The following is a 24,106-nucleotide window of genomic DNA, read 5'->3' as shown; positions in this document are numbered from 1 at the left end:
TTTAAACAGGATGGCGTTTTATCACAGCAGAATTTAACTTTATCTCCAGTAGAATTCTGATCAGGCATTAGCTCTCTCCTCTTCTTCTTTATTTTCAAGCTAAGGACCCATAATCCACGTTTCTCTAACAGGGCTTCAAAAGAGGGGTTTGGGCAGAATGAGGGATGGCTACAATGGGTGATCAGTTTGGTATTTTGAAAAAAAAACTTCACAGACATGTTTTATATAGGTATGGCCCTAAAATATATGTTTCAAATATAGAATGATAGGTCCACTTTAAGGTGGAACCTGTGTATAATCCCATACCCTATATAGCCTACAGAATGAAATAGTAAAGCTGAAGGTTAGCATTCATGTCCCTGTTGTGACACAGGACTGTTACTTTACAACATTTCCTGATTAAGGGTTTCTTTCAAATGGTCTTAGTGATGGCTGTGCTGTAAAAACAGCATGTAAATAAAGATTATTAATTAATTCAAGACCCAATACATGTCTGTATGATGTACTGTTATTATTGAAAATCACTTCTTAAAGCATACTGTGCCACAGTGAACTTGCTGTTACGGGTGTTTTATCAAAGTACACTTAATACAATTCTTAATGGGATCCGTCAACAATTAGTTTGCCATTATTTGTCTAACGCTGAAGAGGAGTCGAGTCTGCCGTTTGCCTTGCAGTGGGTGCTAATGAAACGCTCTGGTTGTGGTTACTGTAGCCAGTCACAGGGGCTCTGGTTGGTTCCAGACCTGTTATATCTAAGCTTTTGTTTGTCTATGTGGGCCCCTGTGTTCCCCTGCTGTGAATGAGTGACAGGGCGCCATGTAAGCAGTGTCTCACGATGAAAATCTATCAGCATTCCAGCTGTTCAAATGCATGCAGCAGAGTGAGAATGTGTCTAAACACACCCTTAGTATGTTTTGGTTTAACCTCACCTTTTGTCCGTCTCCTTTTGCTCCTTCTCCTGGCTTCTCATACTTGATCAACCAGTTATCATTTCCTCGATCTGAGAAGAAAGACAAAGAGAAAGTTTAATTTAAAAGGAGTGTAGAGTAATATTACATTTTCATACGTAGGTGGGTGAAAGAGAACAATAAGACATTTGTATGACGAGTGCAATTTCAATGTAACACAATAGAGAACTTTCCAGGATTCTGAAAATGTCAAGTGATTACGTACTGTTAAAGAACCCAAAGAGAATGACTGTAAATGGCTAGAAAGTACAACATAAATCTTAAGTAACATATTCAAATGAGCAAAACGAGACAATAGAAATAGAACAGGAAACATTTTGACCATTTGTGGCTTTTTCCCTATTTATCAATTTGGTTTATTTAGTGCGTTGTGGCAAATACGTATGTTATCTTTTCATTATGGAAGGAAAAATAAAGTGAACCAAATTACAGACCATTAAAGACAAAATATATCTGCATGGACATTACAGCATAAATCATGCATTTATTATAGCAGCCAGTAAATTTAGAATACTGGATCCAAAGTGTAGTTTTTGACAATTGTCTCAAATACAAAACTTATACAGCCGGTTTCCACAAGGGGCATTGCTGCGGTATTCTGCTTGACGCAAAGTAATCAAATTAATATTGTTGCAAATCCACATATCCCAAATTGTGAAAGAAATATGCCCCTAGCACTTTATCATCAATAACAACAGTGGCATTATGTCAAAAAGAGGTAACTCACTGCAAGTGAAACTTATAGCTAATATATAGAGGACTTTTCTTTCTTTAAAGACATCGTTTTTTTTAAGTTAAGCTCAAGGGTTAAGTTTATTAAACGTTGTGTTTAAATGTCAACACAGACACGCCCGCACCTGTGTTTCTGATGACGTAGTCTAACACCACCAGCCGCTCAAACTGCGAGTGCAGCTGCTTCCTGATGTTCTCTGGCAGAGGCTCTGCTTCAAAGCGCCGCAGCCAGAAGTCCGCTTCACGGTGACCCCCCACAAACAGCTGGAACGAGCCCATCTGAAAACAAACACACATCCCAACATTAGAAATTAAACACAGAACATAACAGCTTCTGTATATGTTCATTATGTGCTGGGAGGTTGACTTAACAGGGTATGGTTGTGATGAGTTGAAATGCCAGTAGTGTATGACCTCAATCTACTTCCTGAACACATTTTTTAAGTCAACATCTAACATGAGAAATGCTGCAGATCATCAACAAGGCTGTCTCAGAGGAAAAACAGGAAGCTACACAACATTGTTATTCAGGTTTCTGAAAAAATGCTAGAATTGGTGTTCAGCACACATAAGAATACACAATCACTTTCTGGAAAAAGAACACAATTTAAAGTGAAGATGACATTTATGATTCCTATGGCCTATTTGTCTAAATAAACCTGTCTTCTGAGGTAACAGAGAGTGTGACATGATCCTTGTACTGTCCTCTGACAGGACTGCAGCTATTCTGAGCCTACAACCCTTTAACTGCATTATGACAAGGCAGCAGACCATTGGTGTGTAAAACAAAACATTAGGACAATAATGAAACTGTTTAAACATGAACAAAAAAAGAGTTTAGTATGTGTTATAAATATTACAATTTGATACTAAGCCATTTGCAAATTCAAAAGAAAGAAATGCAGACTAAAACTTGGAAATTCTCAAAGAATAAAATGGTAAATTTGCAAGAAAAAAAACATGAACCTATAAGAATAACTAAATAAATATTCACCTTATCCAAATCAGTATGTGGTAGGCACAGTTCACTGAAATGTCTCATCTGTCAAAGTCCAGATGATTACAACACTAAAAATCTAGTTATCACTCTTATAGCTATATCCTTTTTCCAGATATCATTTGTTTGGTACTGCAAGCATGATACACGGCAAGCAGTGGCAATAACAGGACAAATGGAAAGGAAACCAGAAGAGGTTTACTACACTTCAGTCTCTGTTGTTCACTGATTGCTTGCAGAAAGCAGCTAGAAGGTGGTGAGATTAGCCACTCTGGGTTACCACTCTCTGTTACCTTAGGGGGCAGACCCACTCTGTGGAAGCGTCGCCCCACCTTGGGGACTTTCTCTAAGGCGTACTTCTTCCCTCTGGATTTGGCTCTGTCGATGGCGCTGTAGTGGAATGTCTCACTGGCCAGATACACCACCTGATGAAAAGGAACACGCTCAGTTAGCGCTGGAGGAGTTGGACCTTGTGACTACTGCTAGTGTCTAGTTGCTCCTACATCCAAGAAGAGAGAACATTCTCACCGTTACATACTGTTGCATTTAACTGATTATTCTCTCTGAATGCATTTCCACAGGTTTTGTAGCTTGTGAAGCATTTTTATTGACCAAATAATACAATATTTTCGGGTTGAACGATTGAATGTGTTCAAGAGACACCAGACTAAATGAAAATGCACTTTTTCAAGGGGTATATTTGAAGCAAGATAACAGTTAATAACTTGCTTTCAAGACTCTGTATGAACCCTGTTGCAGTTCAGTCAATCTAAATGGCATGGCGCAAATAAAAAAATCTTAAGAAAGAGCCCAAACCTTGGTTTTTGGCACCACTCCAAGGCCGAGTTTTGTATCAACCAGCGACGCAGCAGCCTCTGAGAGGTAACCCTGGTTAGGCAACAAGCAGCCTCGGCCGAAACAACATGGACAGCACAGCTAGTGAGAGCAGAGGAGAGAGAGGCAAATAAAGACACTTGGAGAAAAACGTGGTGTAACATGTCTTCTAAACTCCTTTAGATTGTTTACACGTGACACAATTTACCTTGTGAAAATATTTGGTCCATTTTGGGTTAAGGTGACCGTAAGGTTCCTCCGACTTTGGTTTGAAAACACCAATGACTTGCTGTAGAAGAAATGAAGAAGAATACACAGTATTACAAAACGTATTGCCCACATTTGGCTCATGGCAGAACATGTTGTGGTCATTTCAGAAAACACAGGGCAAGACATTTTAAGCCATAAGCAACAAATGTCAAGTGACAGGGATGATGCTAACAAGCTTCAGATCAATACATGTTCCCTATAATGGATGTTAAACGTGTTAATGTGATGCTAGGCATGTATGTCAAACGTGAGCCATTAATGCAAGCTTCGCTGGTTGCCTTATTCAACAAGTGTCAGCAAATCAGCTCAGAAACACAGTAAGCTCATTGCTAAAAGCTAGCATTTTTGATTGCAAGCTATCATTTCTACTGGTTCGCTAAATCTAAAGGAGAGGGAATTTCTTTCTTAAATTATTAGTAATATTAAAATATATTTGAAAGCTATTATTAGTCCATGCGGCATGATCCTTCTTCTTCTCATATATCAGTGTGATTCCTCTGTCCTCTCCTCACCCCTTTCGGGTCTTTGACAAAGTAGCTTCCACTGGAACCCTGGGAAATCCTCTCTGGAAAGACTCCATTCTCGATAGCTTGCTCCGCCCTTTGGATAATATCTGCAAACTCGGGATCCTCTGGGAAATGGTTGAAGTCTCCACTGCTGCAACCTTAAAGAAGAAAAAAAGGTTAGATTGATATTCATATTTAAGCATAATAATAATAATAATAGTTTTTCTTAAAGTACTAACAAAATGATCATTTGTAATCATCTTTCAAAATGCATGGTGGGATAAATGCCATGCAGTTCAATTGTTGGTCATTAAGTGAAGTTAACTGGTGGTGACCTGTGTCATAGCATATCAAAATGACACCATTTCCAAAAAGGACATAACATTTTAATCTGTGTGTATGAACAATGTATGATATAGAAAAACATGTATGGGTAATTTAGCTAAAAGAAGAAAAAAGAGGATTATATTTGCTATATAGAAAGCTCTTTAAAGTCAACACAGGTTTTCTCTTAATGTGAAGTATACCGGTAATCGATGTTCTGCATGACAAAATGCTACATCCAAATATTAATCGATTAGTTGTCAACAATTAAATTAGTCCACAACTTTTTGTATTTTTTTTAAGAAGAAAAGGTATTCATTTTCATATACTACCAGGTTCTGGGCAACAAGAGCTTTTGGAAAACATTGATCGTCACTGCTATTGACCAGCAGTGGCTCAGTCAGTAGGGGGTTGGACTTGGAGCTGTAGGGTCACCGGTTCAAGTCCCCGACCAGACCTAAATATGGAGTGTGGACTGCTACTTGGAGAGGTCCCAGTTCACCTCCTGCCCTGCCGTGGTGCCCTTGAGCAAGGCACCGGACAACCCCCTTCCCCCCTCACTCCCCGGATGTTGTGCAATAGTTGCCCACTGCTCCTAGTACTAGACTCCTGGTACTAGGATGGGTTCAAAGCAGAGAACACATGTCACTGTGTGTGCTGTGTGTTCTGCATGTGTGACCATTAAAGAGGGTGTCATCCCTCCCAATTCTATTCTATTGACCGAAAAAACGAATTGATTAAACCATTGCTTTATTGCAGCCCTATACAAGATGTCGAGTTGTCGAAAACCATAAAAATGTTAATCCAATAATGCAAATTTCAATATGCTTATAAGCCAACATGTGTCAATATTTTCCATCAACTGTTTCTCATCTATAACCAAAGATAGCACGTTAAAAGTGGTGCCAGAGGTATGACACACTTCCTGTTTCATAAGCAGCCGCTGTGTCATGTATTATGTAATATCTTATTTTGCCAACTTTCTATATTTAAACAGCTCCCAAACATATTCAGCGTTCTAAATATAAGTAAGCATTGACGCTAGCTTAACACGGTGACACAGTTTCTCTAATGTTAACACTCTGTGCTACATGAATATAAACCCAGAATCTGAGAGCTGATTGATCGACTCGTCAGAAGTTGGGTTTTCTTTTGCCTTGCAGATCTGATAGAGCTCTCTGCATGTGACTGCTTTCTGATGGGTATTGGGTGGTAATTATTTCTTTGATGGAGGCCCAATCATATGACATGACACGTTCAAGACTGTTCTGCTTCTTCACACAGGAGAACAGTCAGCTGACAGAAGGCTCCATATGCTCTGTATCAGTCACAGTAACGTCACAGTGGGATGCAGGGAGAGATGAAGGGACAGACACAGGGGCGAGGGGGGGGGAGGAAGGACAAAGGGACAGTTAACATACCATTTGTCACAGAGAGATAAGGAGAAACAAAGATGCCTTTGAAGCCAATTCACATGAAGGTGGGACTGAGAGTGAAGGACATTAAAAAGAAGGAAGAACAGAAGGATGTTGATATGCAAACATTAAATCAGAGCAGGGATTTACAGCAATGGTTGCCAGGTTGCCATTGGCAACCATTTTGGGAAATTGGCAACCAGTTATTGGCCTTTGCTTACTATCATTGGCAACCACTCGTTAACATAATAAGAGATAATAAGTCTCATTTTCAGTTCAAATTCATATTTTTTTACTCTTCGGTCTGAAATGACAGCCTTAGAGATGTCCCGCCCTTTAGCCTATCACGTGCAATGTGTTGGAGCGCTAGCCAATAGAATTGCGAGTGTTACATAGTGATGTTAATTATCGGTCCGATATTAGGAATTATGACGTGATCCTGATAAACCCGATAAAAGTATTAATAGCCCCGATAATATACCATATATTTTTGGGATAAAAAATAAATAAAAATACTGCGGTGTGGGTGGATTGGGATGAGGGATGCTTGTTTTTCACTCGGCTCCTCCTGTTTTGCCAGTACTGTGGTATTAGTGGTTTAGGAAGAGGGGAGTTTTTCACAAATCCAGCGCTCCCTAACTAATGCCTGGCTATGACGTAAATGGTGAGCGGCCGTGAAGCCAGGACAGTAAACAAACATGTTGTCGGTAGTATGGGACTATTTCAAAGTTTCAGAGTTAGATAGTTTGCTTGCTATTTGTATTAAAAAATGCAATGCAGAAGTTCCACGAGGAGGGAAAAAGGCAACAGGTACATTTAATATATATATATATATATATATATATATATATATCAGTGTTTCCCCTATATACAAATAGTGGCGGCGCAGCGCCGCTGCTGAAATATGAGCGTCGCTAGGGGGCGCCAGCCAGGTACCCAAAAAAAAAAAAAAAGATGTTTTTACTTTTTTTTTTTTTTTTTCTTAAAATAATAAGTGGCAACCCTTTTTCATTTTTGATTGTTTGTTATGTAGATTTGTAGTATTTGTGTTACTGGCATAAGCAACACAGGCGGTCGCCTAGGGCGCCAGATCTGGGGGGCACTGCGCTGGTAGCTCTGGGAGGGAAAAAACATTTTTGACCGTTGCCGTTCATCCAAATGTTCGGCCTTGATGTAACAACATTCATAATTAAGTAAATGTAACACCCTTTTCACCCCGGTTACACGTTTAATTTGCCCTGTACGGTGGGCGCTAGGTTAACTAGGTCAAATAAGATATGAATGAACAACAAAAATAAAATAAGCTACATTTATTTGTTATTGGCTATGGTAGGTTATTGGTTATGTTCACATACTTATTTGATTATTAAAATGTAAACCAATCTTTTTCATATGGGCGTTTTAGAGTTGTACCCCCTAGATCAGGTCTCTAGTAATTGTGTGCTCAAAGTGCACCAGATTGAAGCATTTTAGTGTAAAATGTTCAAAAAAAAAACTTCCCGAGGGGACATACTCCCGGACCCCCCTAGAGGATATCACGTCCACCCCCCAATCCAAACATGTTCATACAATACTGAATACATTTGAAGCCATTTTGACATCTATTACCCATGTCAATAAGTTTCTTTTTTTGCAGTGTATTTGTCTTTTGTAGAGATTTTTCATTTATCTTTACACATAAAAGATCGCCTAAAATCTCACCTAGCGCAGCAAATTGTCTAGAACCGGCCCTGGTACTAGGCCTAAAGAGCCTTTCTTGTGCTGACACATAGAAACAAATTGGCGGGGCGCACTTTGCACGCGCACACACTAAAAAATTCCACACGCTCCGTGCTCACATTATGCTGGGCCCACGTGCCTTAGCACCGCTGCTACGACTCCATCCTAGGGGAAACACTGTATATATATATATATTATTATCGGTTATCGGTATCGGTCTGGAGAAGCAGGAAGTTATCGGTATCGGTTTGAAAAAAAACAATATCGTGCATCCCCAATAATAATAATAATAATAATAATAATATAATATAATAATACACAACAGGAAAGGGAAACCCCCAAAAGCACAATAGGGCCTCTTTCACATGATAGTGTTCCAGTTGGACAGATCTCCTGGTTTTGTACCCAGTATGAGACGGGTTGTTTCTGTGAGTAAAGCCACTATGCAGTCTGCAGCAAACCCCCTGAAGCCGGATGTACAATGTTCACATTTTAATTACTAGTAAGTGCTACAGGAAGTGTGGCAGTGAAAGTATATTTTTGGTGGGGAAACTGATTGCTGTTGAAACAACCTCTTCTTGACTTTAACACAGAAATAACATGGTGTCAACAGAGACCTAGAGATAGATTGTGATAAAGTACAACGGGTGCATCTGATTTACAGCACCATTTACTTTCTGTGTGTAAGACGGAGCTTAGCTGCCACAATATTTTATCTTCGTCATTTCATTTCCAACAATGTGTCCAGAGTGTTTATTCAGCTGATGATGGATGTGTGCCTGTGCTGATGTTGAAAGTCTATGATGATATTGTCATTGTGTACCAGGCAGGAGGCAGAAGGCAGGATGGAATCTCTCCCATCTTGTTATATTCACCCCACAGAAAGCTGGAGTGAATAGACATGCACACTTCCTCTGTCCCAAATCCCCTCCTCATCATCATCATCTGTACAGGACTTCAAAAGTGTGTGTGTGTGTGTGTGTGTGTGTGTGTGTGTGTGTGTGTGTGTGTGTGTGTGTGTGTGTGTGTGTGTGTGTGTGTGTGTGTACAAAGGCCTTATGCATATTTAATGTCTGTCCTTCAGAGCCCGAGGTCAGTTAATGGGATTCGCTGAGCTTTTTCACAGCTGGAGTACAGCTGGCTCAGAGCTCCAGAGACCTGCAGAGCAGTGTGTGGCATGTCGCATCAATGCACTCTGAACAGGGTCACTGCTAATATAAGAACTTAACACGCAACTTCAGTGCAAGCTTGAATTCCTAATTCATTAGTGCTTGCATTGAAATCCTATGCTCAGACTTTAAAAGGATTAAAAGTTTCAACATATGCAAATGAGTCAATCAAGATGAAATGGATGACTAAATAAGATAATGTTAAGTTGCAATGCGTGCTCCTGGACAATGGGTTCTGTTATAAGAAGACGGTAGAAACAGGTGAGCTGAATGCTGTTTGGCAGATACAATGCAAATCTTAGCTGGATGGACTCGCATGGTTTAGAGTCATGTGTGATCAAATTGAACTGCCAAAATGTGCAAAGGGACTTTGAGTGACATTGTGCGACACAGTACAGCTTCTTCCGGGACTGTGCGTTTTAATGCACTGAATAAAAACTGCAATTCTACACCAGAAGAATATTATTCTAAAAGGTCAGAAGAAACGGGACACCAGTCTCTGTGTGTCTAACTCTGGCCTAGATATCTGGCCCCGATAGAGCACAGTAGATCTCAGCAGAGAGAAAGCAATGAATAGAAGATCATATAAAAAGGAAACAAACGCCTAAAAATTGTCTTGCAAGAGGAAACAAAGGTGGGTGGTATGAGGGGGAGGGGTGTTGAGTCCAATTAGAAGTTAAGTCAGAATATGTGCCGCTTCCATGGTGACAGAATCACCTAGCCTTTGTTTTCTGCTATACCACCTTTGTTTCTTTTTATAGTTCAAAACAAATGTAGTGCTGCAAATATCTAAGGCTGAAAACAGACGATACACAGGCAAGAAAATACGTTCTGTTCTGAGGAAGAAATATTCATAATAAAAGCCTTAACACCGGCTTGAACTGGCTTGATCAGAGAATGATCATACAATTATAAGTCGGATTTTAGGGAGTTTATAGTGAGGACACTGTACGCTGCACTCGTGGCTGGACCTCTATGTAGTGTTGGGTCACCAGGTGATAGTGCCAGCTCATATCACCAGGAAGATAACAGCTGCTGATACATCAGCTGAGTGGAAAAACAAACACTGGGTAGACAAACAGGGTACAGACTCCAACTCCATGCAAAGTACACAAGCCTAATGCCTTCAGTGTAATGTATGGGTAGTTGTAACAACATTCACAGAGGTATATTGTTTGCTCAGAAATGTGGTACTTGTAATGTGCTGGGTCAACAAGTTAACACCTTAATTCCTATCCATCACCAACTTTGGTTCTGGCCAAAACAGGCCCAAGTAGATCCTCCAGGGGCCTCAGTGAAGGGCCACAGTTCAATTAGGGCTCAGTGATATGAAGAAATGTAAATATCACAGTAGTTATGATCAAATACCTCAATATAGATATTGTAACGATATTGTATGGTTTACTTATTGATTTGAGAAAAATATTAACACAAAAGCATTTCCATAAGTTATGATTAGTTTATATGAGCAAATAAATCCAATATGAGGATTGAATGACACCGTTGGCAAAGCAAATGAAAGAACAACTAGAACAGTTGGGTTAGTTCATAAGAGTATAACTTTACCAAAATGCAGCCTTTAAGACCAATAAAAAGACACGTGACATATGGGATATATATCCAAAGTGTAAGACAATATCTGAGTCTCATATAACGACATCGATATAATATTGATATATTGCCCAGTTGTAAGTGAAATGGTTAACACTTCCCAGTAGGCTTGTATGACATCACAACGTTTTAACCACGTCGCATTCACTGCACACCTTACACAGTATCATTTTGCGTTGAACCATATGCGGCAAAAACCTGTTCTCCTTATCATCGAGCATGTGTTCCCTGACCTAACTTAAATGTCTATGTGTGTACTTCCTCTCAGGTATCCAAGGCGTTGATCCAAACATTTACCTGGGGAGGCCAGGTTCTCTTTATCCGACGACGAGCTGTGTCTGTCCCGCCTGCTCCGCTTCTGTCGTACACTCCGCGGGGAAGACGAGCTTCCTGCTAGGCACGGTAACAGCAGCGCCTCTTCGCTGGAGCCGTCGGTCTCCAGCTCGGTTAAGAAGCTCTCACAAGAGTCCGTAATACGAACCGCGGCTCCGGGGTTCGCCGCATGTCCCAAGCCTATCCCATTTCTGTCAAATAACACCTTCGGGGGGTCTGAGGAGTGAAAGTTACACTCTGAAGCAGGCACCGCTGCATCTCCGCTGTCAAGCAGCAAGGACTCGTTGGTCTCTGTCTCTGTCGGGTCGCATTCTGACATCATTGTTGCTCAATACATACAATAAATGTACATTTAATTACACTGGCTTCCCTTTCAGCTGTCAGCCGTCCATTTTAAAGAGACTCCCTTCTTTCCGCGAGTTTATAAACCTTAAATAAATATCCAAAAACAGCAGCCCTCGCTCACCGATGATATGTCCACATAATCCTTCAAGAACAGTCTACGCCGCTTCCTAGTTGGTACACTGCGCATGCGCCCCACAAAGAATAGCGTTGCCTTCAAGTGCTCAACGTGAAGTCGGAACTACCGAAATAGTTGCAAATACTGTTTCCTGTTAATTATTAAGAGCTCATTTCAAAGCAATGAACAATAAGTATACATGCAGAGATTTGTTAAGAATAAGGTTAGATTTGAAAATATTGATAGCAAATGTTGTTTAAAAGGACAAACATGTTTTTTTCAACTGCTGGCACGCTTTTATGAACAGGATGCATAAGTCGTTTGTTGTGAACAATAATGTGCTGGAAATTATTCGTTTTTGGTTGATTTGGTTTCCTTATGAAAAATGTTTCCAAATCTTAACGTGTGTAAAATGTATTAAGGAGATGGCAGATGTTATGAGGGTTAAACTTCAATTACCAAAAAGGGATGCTCTGTGGTTTTACATTATACTGCATCAATGGTCTTACTACATGTTCAAGAAGGCACTTTGCGAACAAGTTTAGGCATAGATATGATGTTCATTCATTCACCTCAAAGCTTTCCTTCCTTTGAAATGTTGCAGTAACTTTTTTGTTCACTAGATGTCGACAGTGATACACAAATGAAGACAGGTTCAAAGTGAGAGTCCCACACAAAGTGACTTTTGCTTAGAAGCACACTATTTTGTTCCTTCATTTAAAATTAAACTTTTTTATTTCTTCTTTTCCTCATAATGCTTTCATTATTCTTAATTTTCTCCGAATTTAAGATTGGAACCACAAATTGGCATTATTTTTTCTTCGTTCAGCCACCACATGGGACTATTGATCAATTCTATTAATTTCCACATTTCAGTTTGGACCCATGTTTTGAATACTGCAAAGTGACAAACCCTGCTTTTCCACACGTATGCAGTGTTTCCCCCCTGCTATACCTGCCTCTCTCTTTTAGTCCTTTCACTTTGACTCTTACTTTTCCTTCAGTCCTCCCAGTGCCAGTCAATTACCCAGCACACTTCACTCTCCCTTTAACCCTCAGCCCCTCTCAACCTATAACTCGGGCCCCAACATCACCTCCACCCGTCTCCCTAATAAGTGAATGCACATGCAAATGAGCAGTCAGCCAGCTGGTATCACAGCAGTCATGTGATCTATCAAGGTAGGGGGTGAGGGGGTGAAGGAGGGAGGAGGGAGGATGAAGGAGAGGATGAGAGGGGGACAGACACGTTCAAAGACGTGCTGGAGAGACACACTGGCATCCCTCTGCTAGATGTCAGAATAATCCCATCAGCCCTCTCTCCCTTTGACCATCCTCCCATTCATACCCTTTACTTCTGTAGCCTTCAAGGACAAACACCTCAAATGTCACTTGCCTGATGCATGACACTTTCTTCTTTCTCCATATCTCTCTCTGTGTGTGTGTGTGTGTGTGTGTGTGTGTGTGTGTGTGTGTGTGTGTGTGTGTGTGTGTGTGTGTGTGTGTGTGTGTGTGTGTGTGTGTGATCCATCTCTGCCTCAATGTAGCACCCATTCCAGCAGATTCTGCTGGCATAAGATGTGCTTCGGCCTGCCAACAGCAACCACCCTCATCCATTCCTCCTTCCTTCTCCTTCCCCCTGGCTTGCTGATGATGAGGGAGAACCCTATAGTTCCACGCTTCTTCTTTTTTTACGTTAGTGTGTGTTGTCTGCGATTAGAGTATTTGTTAGTCAGCAAGTGAATACATCCACCCTGTGTGCCCAGATATGAGCATGCAGGAACCTGATTACAAAGTTCACCTCAGAGACTTAGACATCCACGTGGTTTGACATTGGCATTGACATTTATTAATACAGACGGAAAATGAATTTAAATTATAAAAGTGAACAATCACATACACACTGCATCAAGTGGTCATCACACGTTTATAAATATTTTAATTTTGTGTAAATTATAGTAGATGGATAGTTATATATCTGTCTATCATTTATATGTATTTATTTAGGCCTATACTCTTCATTTTCTTTGTCCCTGTGTTCCTTCAGTCCATGTCGGCTCAGTGTGTGAACGAGCTGCAATGCACCATAGAGACTCCAGTCACCTGTTACCTGTCAGGAGAGATTCACACAGAGAAGAGAAGACATTCAGAAATTGTGTGTGTGTGTGTGTGTGTGTGTGTGTGTGTGTGTGTGTGTGTGTGTGTGTGTGTGTGTGTGTGTGTGTGTGTGTGTGTGTGTGTGTGTGTGTGTGTGTGTGTGTGTGTGTGTGTGTGTGTGTGTGTGTGTGTGTGTGTGTGTGTGTGTGTGTGTGTGTGTGTGTGTGTGTGTGTGTCATGCTCTCAGGAAGGCAGTACCTCTTGGACCAAACATCCTCAGGTAGCAGTGTGAACAATATGGCTTTTCGTCATACTGAAAAACAAATAGGACATTTATATAATCAATTATTGTAACTGCTATTACCTTTACATAAATAGAAGATATATGTCAAAATACCTCAGCATGTTGACCTGGTGTGAGCTGTCTGTTGCACTTTTGACACTTGAGACACAGAGGGTGATAGTCCCTCCCTAAGGACCTCTTCTTCTCACCTGTACCAGAGAAAAATGAAAACGGTATAAATGAGAGGCTGGATGCACAATTAACAAACAAACATTGTAAAAATAAGAAAAATGATATACTATGAGATATTTTTTTAAGCAATCAAATGTATTTATTCATTTTGTTTAATTATTTATTTTATTATTTTAATTCATATTTTTATTTAATTTGTCTATTTTTTTATTCTATTACTTTACATGTATAAAGCATAATTGCTACTTTATTAATAAAATGTTGCATTATTTTATTTGTATTGATTGATTATTGGATATAGAGGTAAATGTTTGTCTTTTTCTCAGAGGTAACTACTATAAAGCATCACATTTATCAAAAAAAAGTATTATAATGTTGTTGTTGTTGTTGTTGTTGTTTAAAATACAGTAGACATAGTAAAGAATGTGGTGTTGTATAAAAATAGACAAGAGGGCCAAGTCACATTATAGAATATCTACTTAGCTGGTTCATAAGGAGAAGAGTAAAGCAGCGGTAAAAAAAACTTGATTTATTTGGTTTAAGTGCTATTTTGCATTCAATAGTTACATCTCAGTGTTGGGGACAGGACTGTAACTCGAAGAGACAGAAGCTGGGGAGGAAACCCAGAGAGCATCTGAAGCTCGTTTGGCTGGACCCACATCCTGTTATCATGGATGAGTGTGCGCACATTTGTGTGTCTGTGTGTTCGGAGAATAGAGCTTTATTAGCAAATAGGCCTCAAAAACCTTTGTGGCACATTTAAAAATAAATACGAAAGCTTGTTTTTCAAAGTACATACTATATTGACTTAAAGTACAAGCACAGGCGTAACGAATAACATTAACGATGTCTCACTTACATGCAGGTGTGCATCGTTAGCAAAATGAGTTGCACCTGTGTTTGGCAGGTTATAATGTCCACTGTCAAACTGCCAATAATATGAATACATGTTCACCTTATTACTTCTGCTTTACCCCTTTTTTCTATTTTCCTTTTCAGATGAATCAAGTAACTGGAAGAAAATTAGAGATAGAGCTTGAAGGATGTTCAGAAAAATGATGCCAGACTGAGTAAACACTTAAGGAGGTCACACTCACCGAAGTAGACGGGCTTCCCACAAATTGGACAGTAGCCTACCATGATGGTATGTAATTATTCAACGACGACTGTGTGTGATAACGTATATGCTTCATGAGCATGTGAGTGTGTGTGTGAATTGACAGGAAAACCGTTAAACTGCACATATGTCTGCGTGAGCACCAAAACCAGGATGTGGTGGGTGAGACGTCACCGGAAGAGAGAGAAAGATGTGATTTGAAAAGCTACTTTCAGTGGAAAATAAATCATGATATCAGGTGTTACACCGTGTTAATAAGCATCAATTTATGTGTATATACTGATGCTTTCGGTGCACAGCCATGACACTGTGAAGAGAGACAGAAACAGGGAGAGAGAGAGAAAGAGAGGGTGAGGAGAGGAGGGACAAAACCAGCTGTCAGCAGCTCAGGTTCCCAGCTATCTTTTCTCCCGGCCTGCTGTTTTCACCCTCTTTTCTACATTAAAAACAAGGAGTTGAGCCTCTGAATTGAAAAGAGAAACCTGACACTTGGCCCGTTCTTCCCTTCTTTCTGTCTCTCTATCTCTCTCCCACTGTCACATACTCACACACATGCATACCCCCCCTCACTGACTCACACCCCTTTATATTCTCTCACACACATGCATACCCCCCCTCACTGACTCACACCCCTTTATATTCTCTCACACACACACACACACACACACACACACACACACACACACACACACACACACACACACACACACACACACACACACACACACACACACACTGTACTTCCTCTCTGTGACATCACATAAAGAGGCTGCAAGCCAAAGAGAAGAGGGAGAGGCAGGGTGAGGTCGGTTGGTTGAGGGACATGCAGAGGGGGAGGTGTGAGTGTGTTTGTGTGGAGGCAGATATCCCCTCGGGACAGGTGATGGAAGTCAAGCAGGGGAGGGACAGGGGTGAGGAGAGACGAGCGAGACAGAGGAGGGAGACAGTAGCCGGCCTCAGCTCAGCGGGGACAAAGAAGATGAACTCTGATGAACTTCTCAGAGCAGAACGGGAACTAGAGTCAACGTGGAGGACAGGCCAATGTCTGTGTGCTTCGATCCATATCACTGTCACTTGTGTCTTGCTTATGAATGACCGAAAGCGACTGAATTATATCTGGCAGTACAGTTGTACACGGGCGGAACAAGTATTCCAATTTTTTGCTGATAAAAGTAGCAACCTCCATGTAAAATCACTCAGAAATCACTTGGAAAGACAACATGTAAGTGAAAGTAAAATGTCGTCAGCTTAATGTTAAAGATATCCTTTTCAGTGTATTTTATATTTTTGGGTTATTTTAACGGGGACATATTATGCTCACTTTCAGGTTCATACTTGCATTTTGTGCCTCTACTGTGACATGCTTTAATGTAAAAGCAGGAAAACATCAGACTAAAACGTTAATATAAGAAGCCAAAAGTATTTACAAGGTAATTAAAATGCCATTTTACATTACATTTAATTTCGCTAACGCTTTTATCCAAAGCGACTTACAATAAGTGCATTTAAAGATGAAGAAGCAAACTCAAAAGCAAGAATCCTCCAGGTACATATCCTATCTATAAGCCCATTCATATATATCTTTTTTTTTATCTCTTTTTTTTTGTCAAAGGTGCAGCTTGAACAGTTGAGTTTTCAGTCTGCAACAAAAGATGTGTAGACTCTCTGCTGTCCTGAAACCAATGTGCGGCTCGGTCCACCATTTGGGGCCAGGATAGCCAACAGGCCTTTTTGTTGAGGGGAACCTGGGTCACACATTTGAAAGCAAACGAAACAAGACAAAGGGCCAGGATTACAAATTGTGTTTTGGCAAAAAGGGGGATACATTTCCTGGAACCGTTGAGAAACTGAAAATACTTAGAACATTTATGGACAAATCTGTGATCAGAACGATATGTGAGTGAATGGTGCAAAATAGGTAAACAATGTTATAACTTAGTTTACTCTGGGGTAGTCACATCTATAACTATGCACTATATTCTATTGACTGTTTGCATATTTAATACCCTACATATTTAAATTGTCAGAACAGCAACCAGATACATGTAGAAATATCCACCTCTAAAATAAGTGTACTATAAGAGAAGTGAAGTGCAAGCACTTGAGTAAATATAGGCCTTCTTAATCTTCAAAAATGTACACATGTGTGCTTTTGTAATGCATATTTCCCAGCTTTAAACATCACAAACACATGTGATGAACTTCACAAGGCTATGAAAAATACCAAGTAGTCATCATTTGCATATTTGCCAGCATGCCGCTCCTGTGTGTCATGTTTTGCAGGGGGATGGAATACCAAGTAGCTATTTCATCTGACCAGCATTCCCTACAGGATAACCCATAATGTCTCTCCATCAGCATTCATTGTGTGGAGCTACACCCTGAATCAGAGGCCTATGTGCCTGCGCATGTTACAGCATTTTTTATTCAGGTGATGATGATCTCATTACAATAACAGAGAACAGATAGTTAATATGCACCAAGAAAAAGCAGAGATTTGATTCATTAGAGGCGAGAAGGAATAGCTAGAAGCAGGGAGGATTTCTACTCGTTGGATTAGAGAAAAATGTAAAGGAATTGGAGAGAAATTAAAAGGAAAGAGGGAGTAGAGCATAGGAAAACAGAGGAGCTGTAATTGTGAAATGGAGAGAGGGAGAAAAGAAACAAAAGGAGGAGAAGAGAGGGGGCGTTAAAACCACATTTCCCTGTGGATCTTTTGGTAAGGCTGCGTTGAGAAAACTGCCAAAACTCTTAACACACACATTCCCGCACTGGCACGCACATATGCATGGTTCACTTTTGCCAAGTCATATGAGATACACCGTGTGTGTGTGTGTGTGTGTGTGTGTGTGTGTGTGTGTGTGTGTGTGTGTGTGTGTGTGTGTGTGTGTGTGTGTGTGTGTGTGTGTGTGTGTGTGTGTGTGTGTGTGTGTGTGTGTGTGTGTGTGTGTGTGTGTGTGTGTGTGTGTGTGTGTGTGTGTGTGTGTGTGTGTGTGTGTGTGTGTGTGTGTGAACTGGATTTATAGTAACTTTTAGAGAGTGGTGGAAACAGACAGAGCTTGGAGGAGGGAGAAACACTGGCTCCTCGCCTCCGTCTCCTCTGGTGGGTTGGAGCTCGCCGAGGCCAAACCCTCCTGATGCCGGTTTTGAGAATGGTGTGCGGGTGGGGGGGGGCGCAGGAAGAGGCTCAGGAAGGAAAAACGGCTGGATGGATTCCTTCTTCCCACACATAAATGCACTGTTGATCACATGTGCGCACACATGAAAGTATACACATGGCAAAAAAAAGAAGCCTTTGGACGGTTGCCTTTCCCCCCGCTCACTCTCACACACCCACTCGTCATCACGTTTCAGTTCTTGGCATCCTCTTTCCTCCCGCAAGCCCAGAATATGACATGGCTTTGGGGTTGCATCTCAGCAGCACACACAGAATCAGCTTTGCAATACAAGACATATGGCAAGCCAAATCAAGCAGCATCTCAGACATTTGACGGATGAAGACGACCAAAGGACCAAATGGGGACTTAATGGGTACCTGCTTGATACTTTGTACCATTCCTGTGATTGTTTGTTCGTGTAAAAAATATCTGTTTTCCAGATGATATTTCCTCGCTTTATTTTTTCAAACCATCAGACTGTCAACAGCACAAAGGGACACAGCTTAAGCTTCTCTACCCAAGCCAAAACAATCCCTCATCCTTTACAGTTCCTAAGCCATTCTGGTGCTCATCTGGCACAGCCGGGTGGATATTTGGGTGCACCATGGAGCCATTTCTGGGGTGTGTTTTCCACAAAATCCCCCTCTGTGATGGCCTTTCCGGAGTCAGACGATCTAAAGGCTATAATCCTCTACTTAGGGTATCAGCGGATGGAAAAGTCAGAAAAATAAGTCCTTGTTTTTCACAATAAATCTGGCAAAGCCCGTAAATCCCCCTCATGCCACTACGTAGAGATATGATTATAGTATGGTGACTAATACGACATGATTAGTAGCTGTGAGTAGCTGGGTCAGTCAGATTGCATTATGGGACATTTTTGTTTTTGTTTGGTCTTGGAAGAAACCAATGGAGGAAATTGTGTGTTAATGGCAGATACTACACAGGTGTTGACGCCGCTCTGGCTTTTCAATTTTCTTCGGGGCTACTATAATGTCCAATCCTCCCAATGGCTAACCAGACACTGTAAATACCATACGCACATTGCAACAGATAAACACACCATGCCATAAATAACAAGAATAAAACCTACAGTATTTGTTTTGCAATGCCATACACTGTGAGAGTAACAACAGCAAAGGCCAATTAGAGATGTTAAGACAATGTTAGCCCAGCTAGTGGCCGGACCATAATGTTGGTTCAGAATTAAAGATCTATTGGATGCATGGCCATGACACTTTAGACATTTTGGACGGATGATGAGAATGGATTGTACTTATTTTGGTTTTGGTAGGGCTTTTTTTCCCCACTGTTACGCTGATGATACCCAACTGTATCTCAGCACCACTCCATCCTCCCAGCTCCCCCCTCAGTCTCTCATCAACTGCCTGCATGACATCAAAACATGGATGTCGTCCAACTATCTCAAACTAAACAGCAGGAAAACAGAGCTCAAGGTTGTGGCACCCAAGGCGCTGCTCCGGAAGGTTGGTGACTTCATCCTCGAGCGTGACGGCTGCTCCATCTCCCCATCTCCTGAAGCCCGCAACCTGGGTGTTATCCTCGACTCAACCCTTTCCTTCCACTCCCATCAAGTCTGTCACCAAATCGGCCTTTTTCCATCTAAGGAACATTGCCAGACTCCGACCGTCACTCTCGGAGTTGGTTGCCGAAACCCTAGTCCATGCTTTCGTCACCTCCCGCTTGGACTACTGCAATGGTGTCCTGTTCGGGGTTCCCAACAAAACCCTGGACAGGCTCCAGTATGTTCAAAACTGTGCTGCTAGGGTACTCACACATTCAAAGCCGTGGCAGCACATCACTCCCACCCTCATCCACCTCCACTGGCTGCCGGTCAAGTCCCGCATAACATACAAAGTCATCCTCCTCACCTACAAGTCCCTCCATGCCCATGCCCCACAGTACCTATCGGACATCCTTCGCCCACATGCCCCACCCCAGAACCTGCGGTCTTCAGATTTGGCCTGCTTACCACCCCCCGCACCAAACTGCGAACCTTCGGGGACAGAGCCTTCAGTGTGGCAGCCCCCATAGCCTCTGGAACGCTCTCCCTGCGGAGATCCGCAACATCCCCACGCTTGACGCCTTCAAAAGGGCCCTCAAGACCCATCTGTTTACTAAGGCCTTCGGCCCCTAATCTATTTGTTGTGTTGTCTGTCTGACTGGTTGTCTGACTGCCTTTTGTTTTTGTTATGTTTGTTTTGCCCCTGTTCTTCTTTGTAAAGCGACCTTGGGTCTCATGAAAGGCGCTATATAAATCCAAGCTATTATTATTATTATTATTATAACTTGTTTTTTTTAAACTAGCCATATTCCAATCAGTCTCAGCTGTTTTTGTTTAGTTAGCAAACTAACAAGCTAGACTGAACTGGGATCTGAACATCACCGGCAACACCATACCTATAATGAACATCAGTATGCTAGCATTGTAATGTATCTCTAATGGTAATTGTGATCAATTTAGCATACAGATCTTAGCATTTAGCTCAAAGCATCCCAGTGGCTAAGTACAGCATCACAGAATTGCCAGCTTGGCTACAGACAGATAAGTGTGATTCATGATATATATATACATTATTTTATTAACACAAGTGGTAACACACTCAGGACGGCTGACGGATAACTCATCACAAGCTCAGACTAGCAGCAAAACACTGATCAAACGCACAGAGCTATCAAATTATAATGTAGACTGCAAAGTTATCAAATGCCCTAAATATGTCAAACTGAATTTGGTTAAAAAAAGATTAAATTGATCTAAAATCCATTTGATACGATGATGCAACCATAAAGAACGTCTTACTTGGGTTTAAATATTGCAAGTATAAAAAACCTTCAATAAAGGGTTGCAACAAGCTGATAAAATGTATGACACAGTCAGGCTGTGTGGGATAATACCATTTTACCAGCCTTAAAGCTCATTTGAATGAAACAAAATGCATATCTAAGGGATGTTAAGCTACGTTTCAAACTTCAAGGATCAACCTTGGTCCCTCAGCAGGGTTCCGACCAGTGTATAGCGCTCGGCTCTGGTGGCGGCTCACACCTATTGTTTAGATCTGCTTGGGGAAACAGAGAGGCGGGCAGAAGGAAATAACCTAATGTGTTGCTTCTTGCCTGTGCATTCTTGGCATAGCTCTTTGCCCTTTTCATTTTTTGACTGTGATTTTTTTTTTCTTCTTTGCTTTAATAGTGAAGCCAAGGGTCCACAGCCAGCCAAGTCCCACCGCTCCAGTCTGGCTAAGCCACAGAAAGCTTGGCTCCCTCTCCTCTTTCCTCCCTCATTCTCTGTGTATCACTACAGTGTGCGTTCCTTTCTTTGGATGTTTCTCCAATGTCGCCATGTCTCACCCGTTTGTCTCTTTCCTTTCTGTTTTATCTGTTGTGTCCGTCTGCATTGGTCAATATGCCTCTTTGTCTCAATTTCTCTTCTTGTGTTCTCTTCCAATACACACACACACACACACACACACACACACACACACACACACACACACACACACACACACACACACACACACACACACACACACACACACACACACACACACACACCACGCTCTCTATTTCCCTGCCTGTCAGTCTGTCACAGCCAGCGGACTGGTTTAGCAGGCGGGGTTCAGCTGGGCTCCACAAACACATGGCTCTCAATCTGCCTTCTTGTGTGTGCTGGAATGGTATTTATTTTTCTGTTCTATTTAATCTTTTATTTTTATTTGATGGAACATTTGGAATATTTCCACACTTGATCTGGGCAGACATTGCACGCCTTATGGCCATATATGTTTCTTTTTTGTTATCATCGAACCTAGACTCACACATTTGAATCATTTTAAATGTCGTTATTGTCACTTATACCCTAACAAAAAGACATATTGCATAACCATTAGGTAACCTGGGGTATAAAAGCAAGGACGTGTCATCTAAAATTCAGCTGCAATCCAAAAGGAAGCCTTTTTCTACATGTGTAAATTAGAGTTTGAATATATCCATGAGAGACAATTTGCTCCTATCTGTCTCAAGTGAAATTGAATTATAGATCAAGAACCTCTTCACAAATCAGAATTCTCCAACTCAAACAAAGCCTGCTCCCATCTTCTACTACGCCTGTTTTTATCTGATCAGCACCATTCATTCCGCCACTTAGACAGGAATCTAATTAGACCAGAATATCAACATTAAAACACATATCTGCCCCCCTCCCCCCCCCCCCTCTCTCTCTCTGTCCCTCTCTTTGTTTCTCTGCTCTTCCCTACAGCTGGTGAGAATATGGTTTCTTGCTGCCCCTCCCCCAGCGTTTGAACAAGCCAATAAGAGAGCACGTCAGCAAAATAGCCCCCCCTCCACACACCATCCCTCCTTTTCCCTTACCACCCCATCCATTCCCTACCCCATCCCCCAGAGCCCTCTCTACACCCCATCCCCCTTTCCTACCACCCCTAACCCACTTACTCATCCTGCCTCCACCCTCCTGCACACCCACGAGACTTCCCCTTACCCTCCCTACTTTCTAACCCGTGTTCATCCTTGCCTAGTCGTCTTCCCCTTTCCCTCTCACCCTTTTTCCTGGACACCCTACCTCTTCTTCATTACACCCACTCGCCATTTTCCCCACTCCCATCTATGTCACTCCTCTTCCCTCCCCCACCTCTCTCTCCTCACTCTTCTATGGCCTTATCTTATGAATATCGGTAGCACACTGGGTGAAAAATTGATCCTCCCCGCCTGTCTGTGGACGCTGCCACAGTGCATTAGCCTGTGTGTGTGAGTGTGTGGAGTTGGAGGCTGCTTGGGGGAGAGAGGAAGGGGGAGGAAAGGAGGAGGGACGGAGGAGAGGCGAGGGTGGGAGGGATATTTGCATATCATCAAAGTAGGGAAAGGGAGTGTAATGAGGAGAGTGTGTGTGTGTGTGTGTGTGTGTGTGTGTGTGTGTGTGTGTGTGTGTGTGTGTGTGTGTGTGTGTGTGTGTGTGTGTGTGTGTGTGTGTGTGTGTGTGTGTGTGTGTGTGTGTGTGTGTGTGTGTGTGTGTGTGTGTGTGTGTGTGTGTGTTTATGTTGATGAGTTGGGGTTGAGTGTGTGTGAAATGAGAGAACAAGACCAAGGGAATATGGTATGGGGAGCGAGATGAACTTGGATGGGATTAGGTGTGTGTGTGTGTGTGTGTGTGTGTGTGTGTGTGTGTGCACACACGCGCGCGCGTTGTGTGAGTATTTGTGTGTGACAGAGAGGACAGCCAGACATAGATCACATGCATGCTTCCCTTCACATGCCATCCATCACACCCTTCACACACACAGTCGGCCAAACACACACACGAGCACACACACATTGACACACAAACATAAAGACAGATGATTCATAGAATATTAGAACTACACATATTTAGTTAAATGTCAAAAATAATTCACATAATACATACATATCTTGTATCCTGACCTTTGACACAGCGCCCTGCAAAAGTTCTCTCTGTATAACACGGTATAACATCATTCAGTGCTCAAGGAAATTTGAGAAATTACCATATTTTAACATCTTATTAAAAGAACAGAAGAAGCTAAGTGTGTGTGTGTGTGTGTGTGTGTGTGTGTGTGTGTGTGTGTGTGTGTGTGTGTGTGTGTGTGTGTGTGTGTGTGTGTGTGTGTGTGTGTGTGTGTGTGTGTGTGTGTGTGTGTGTGTGTGTGTGTGTGTGTGTGTGTGTGTGTGTGTGTGTGTGTGTGTGTGTGTGTACACATGAACAAACTTGTTCCATCCGAAATCTGGCTCAGTAGCAGAAGGGTTGCACAAGCCTTTGTTTTAGCCTTGATGGTGAAAATTGAATTAGGCCAATTTATTTCCGACATGGGCTAAATAAACCCGGTTTGTTTTTTTCCTGTTTGTCAATCGTTATCTTGTTTCCCTTTTTT

The 24,106-nt window shown here is 41.7% G+C and overlaps 2 protein-coding genes across 2 annotated transcripts in view; both read right to left on the bottom strand.

The window, feature by feature from the left end:
* pi4k2b (phosphatidylinositol 4-kinase type 2 beta) overlaps window positions 1-11,438 on the bottom strand; it is a 17,318-nt gene extending 5,880 nt beyond the window's left edge. The window contains exons 1-7 of the mRNA XM_079692219.1: window positions 10,846-11,438; window positions 4,317-4,468; window positions 3,743-3,823; window positions 3,517-3,636; window positions 2,994-3,125; window positions 1,829-1,982; window positions 933-1,003 (exon numbers count right to left, since the gene is read on the bottom strand). Coding sequence (XP_079548345.1) covers window positions 933-1,003; window positions 1,829-1,982; window positions 2,994-3,125; window positions 3,517-3,636; window positions 3,743-3,823; window positions 4,317-4,468; window positions 10,846-11,203 — 1,068 coding nt within the window. The 5' untranslated portion in view covers window positions 11,204-11,438. The remainder of the gene's footprint in view (window positions 1-932; window positions 1,004-1,828; window positions 1,983-2,993; window positions 3,126-3,516; window positions 3,637-3,742; window positions 3,824-4,316; window positions 4,469-10,845) is intronic.
* A 1,726-nt stretch (window positions 11,439-13,164) lies between these two features.
* LOC307046061 (cysteine-rich protein 1) lies at window positions 13,165-15,160 on the bottom strand. The gene is made up of 4 exons (XM_079692210.1): window positions 15,008-15,160; window positions 13,833-13,927; window positions 13,694-13,748; window positions 13,165-13,448 (listed from the first exon to the last, which is right to left on the bottom strand). Exons 1-4 carry the CDS (start codon window positions 15,048-15,050, stop codon window positions 13,438-13,440), a joined length of 204 nt encoding a protein of 67 aa, XP_079548336.1. The 5' UTR covers window positions 15,051-15,160; the 3' UTR covers window positions 13,165-13,437.
* Window positions 15,161-24,106: the final 8,946 nt, after the last annotated feature.

The sequence above is a fragment of the Notothenia rossii genome, assembly GCF_949606895.1.
Source record: "Notothenia rossii genome assembly, chromosome: 1".
NCBI classification, from domain to species: Eukaryota; Metazoa; Chordata; class Actinopteri; order Perciformes; family Nototheniidae; genus Notothenia; species Notothenia rossii.
This window is presented reverse-complemented; position numbering and strand designations above follow the sequence as displayed.

Excerpts from the sequence above, each read along its gene's own strand:
- LOC307046061 (XM_079692210.1), bottom strand. The coding sequence starts at position 15,050 with ATGGTAGGCTACTGTCCAATTTGTGGGAAGCCCGTCTACTTCG. Across the intron at positions 13,928-15,007 it reads TGGGAAGCCCGTCTACTTCG|GTGAGAAGAAGAGGTCCTTA; the intron begins GTGAGTGTGACC and ends TCTCTGGTACAG. Across the intron at positions 13,749-13,832 it reads CACCAGGTCAACATGCTGAG|TATGACGAAAAGCCATATTG; the intron begins GTATTTTGACAT and ends TTTGTTTTTCAG.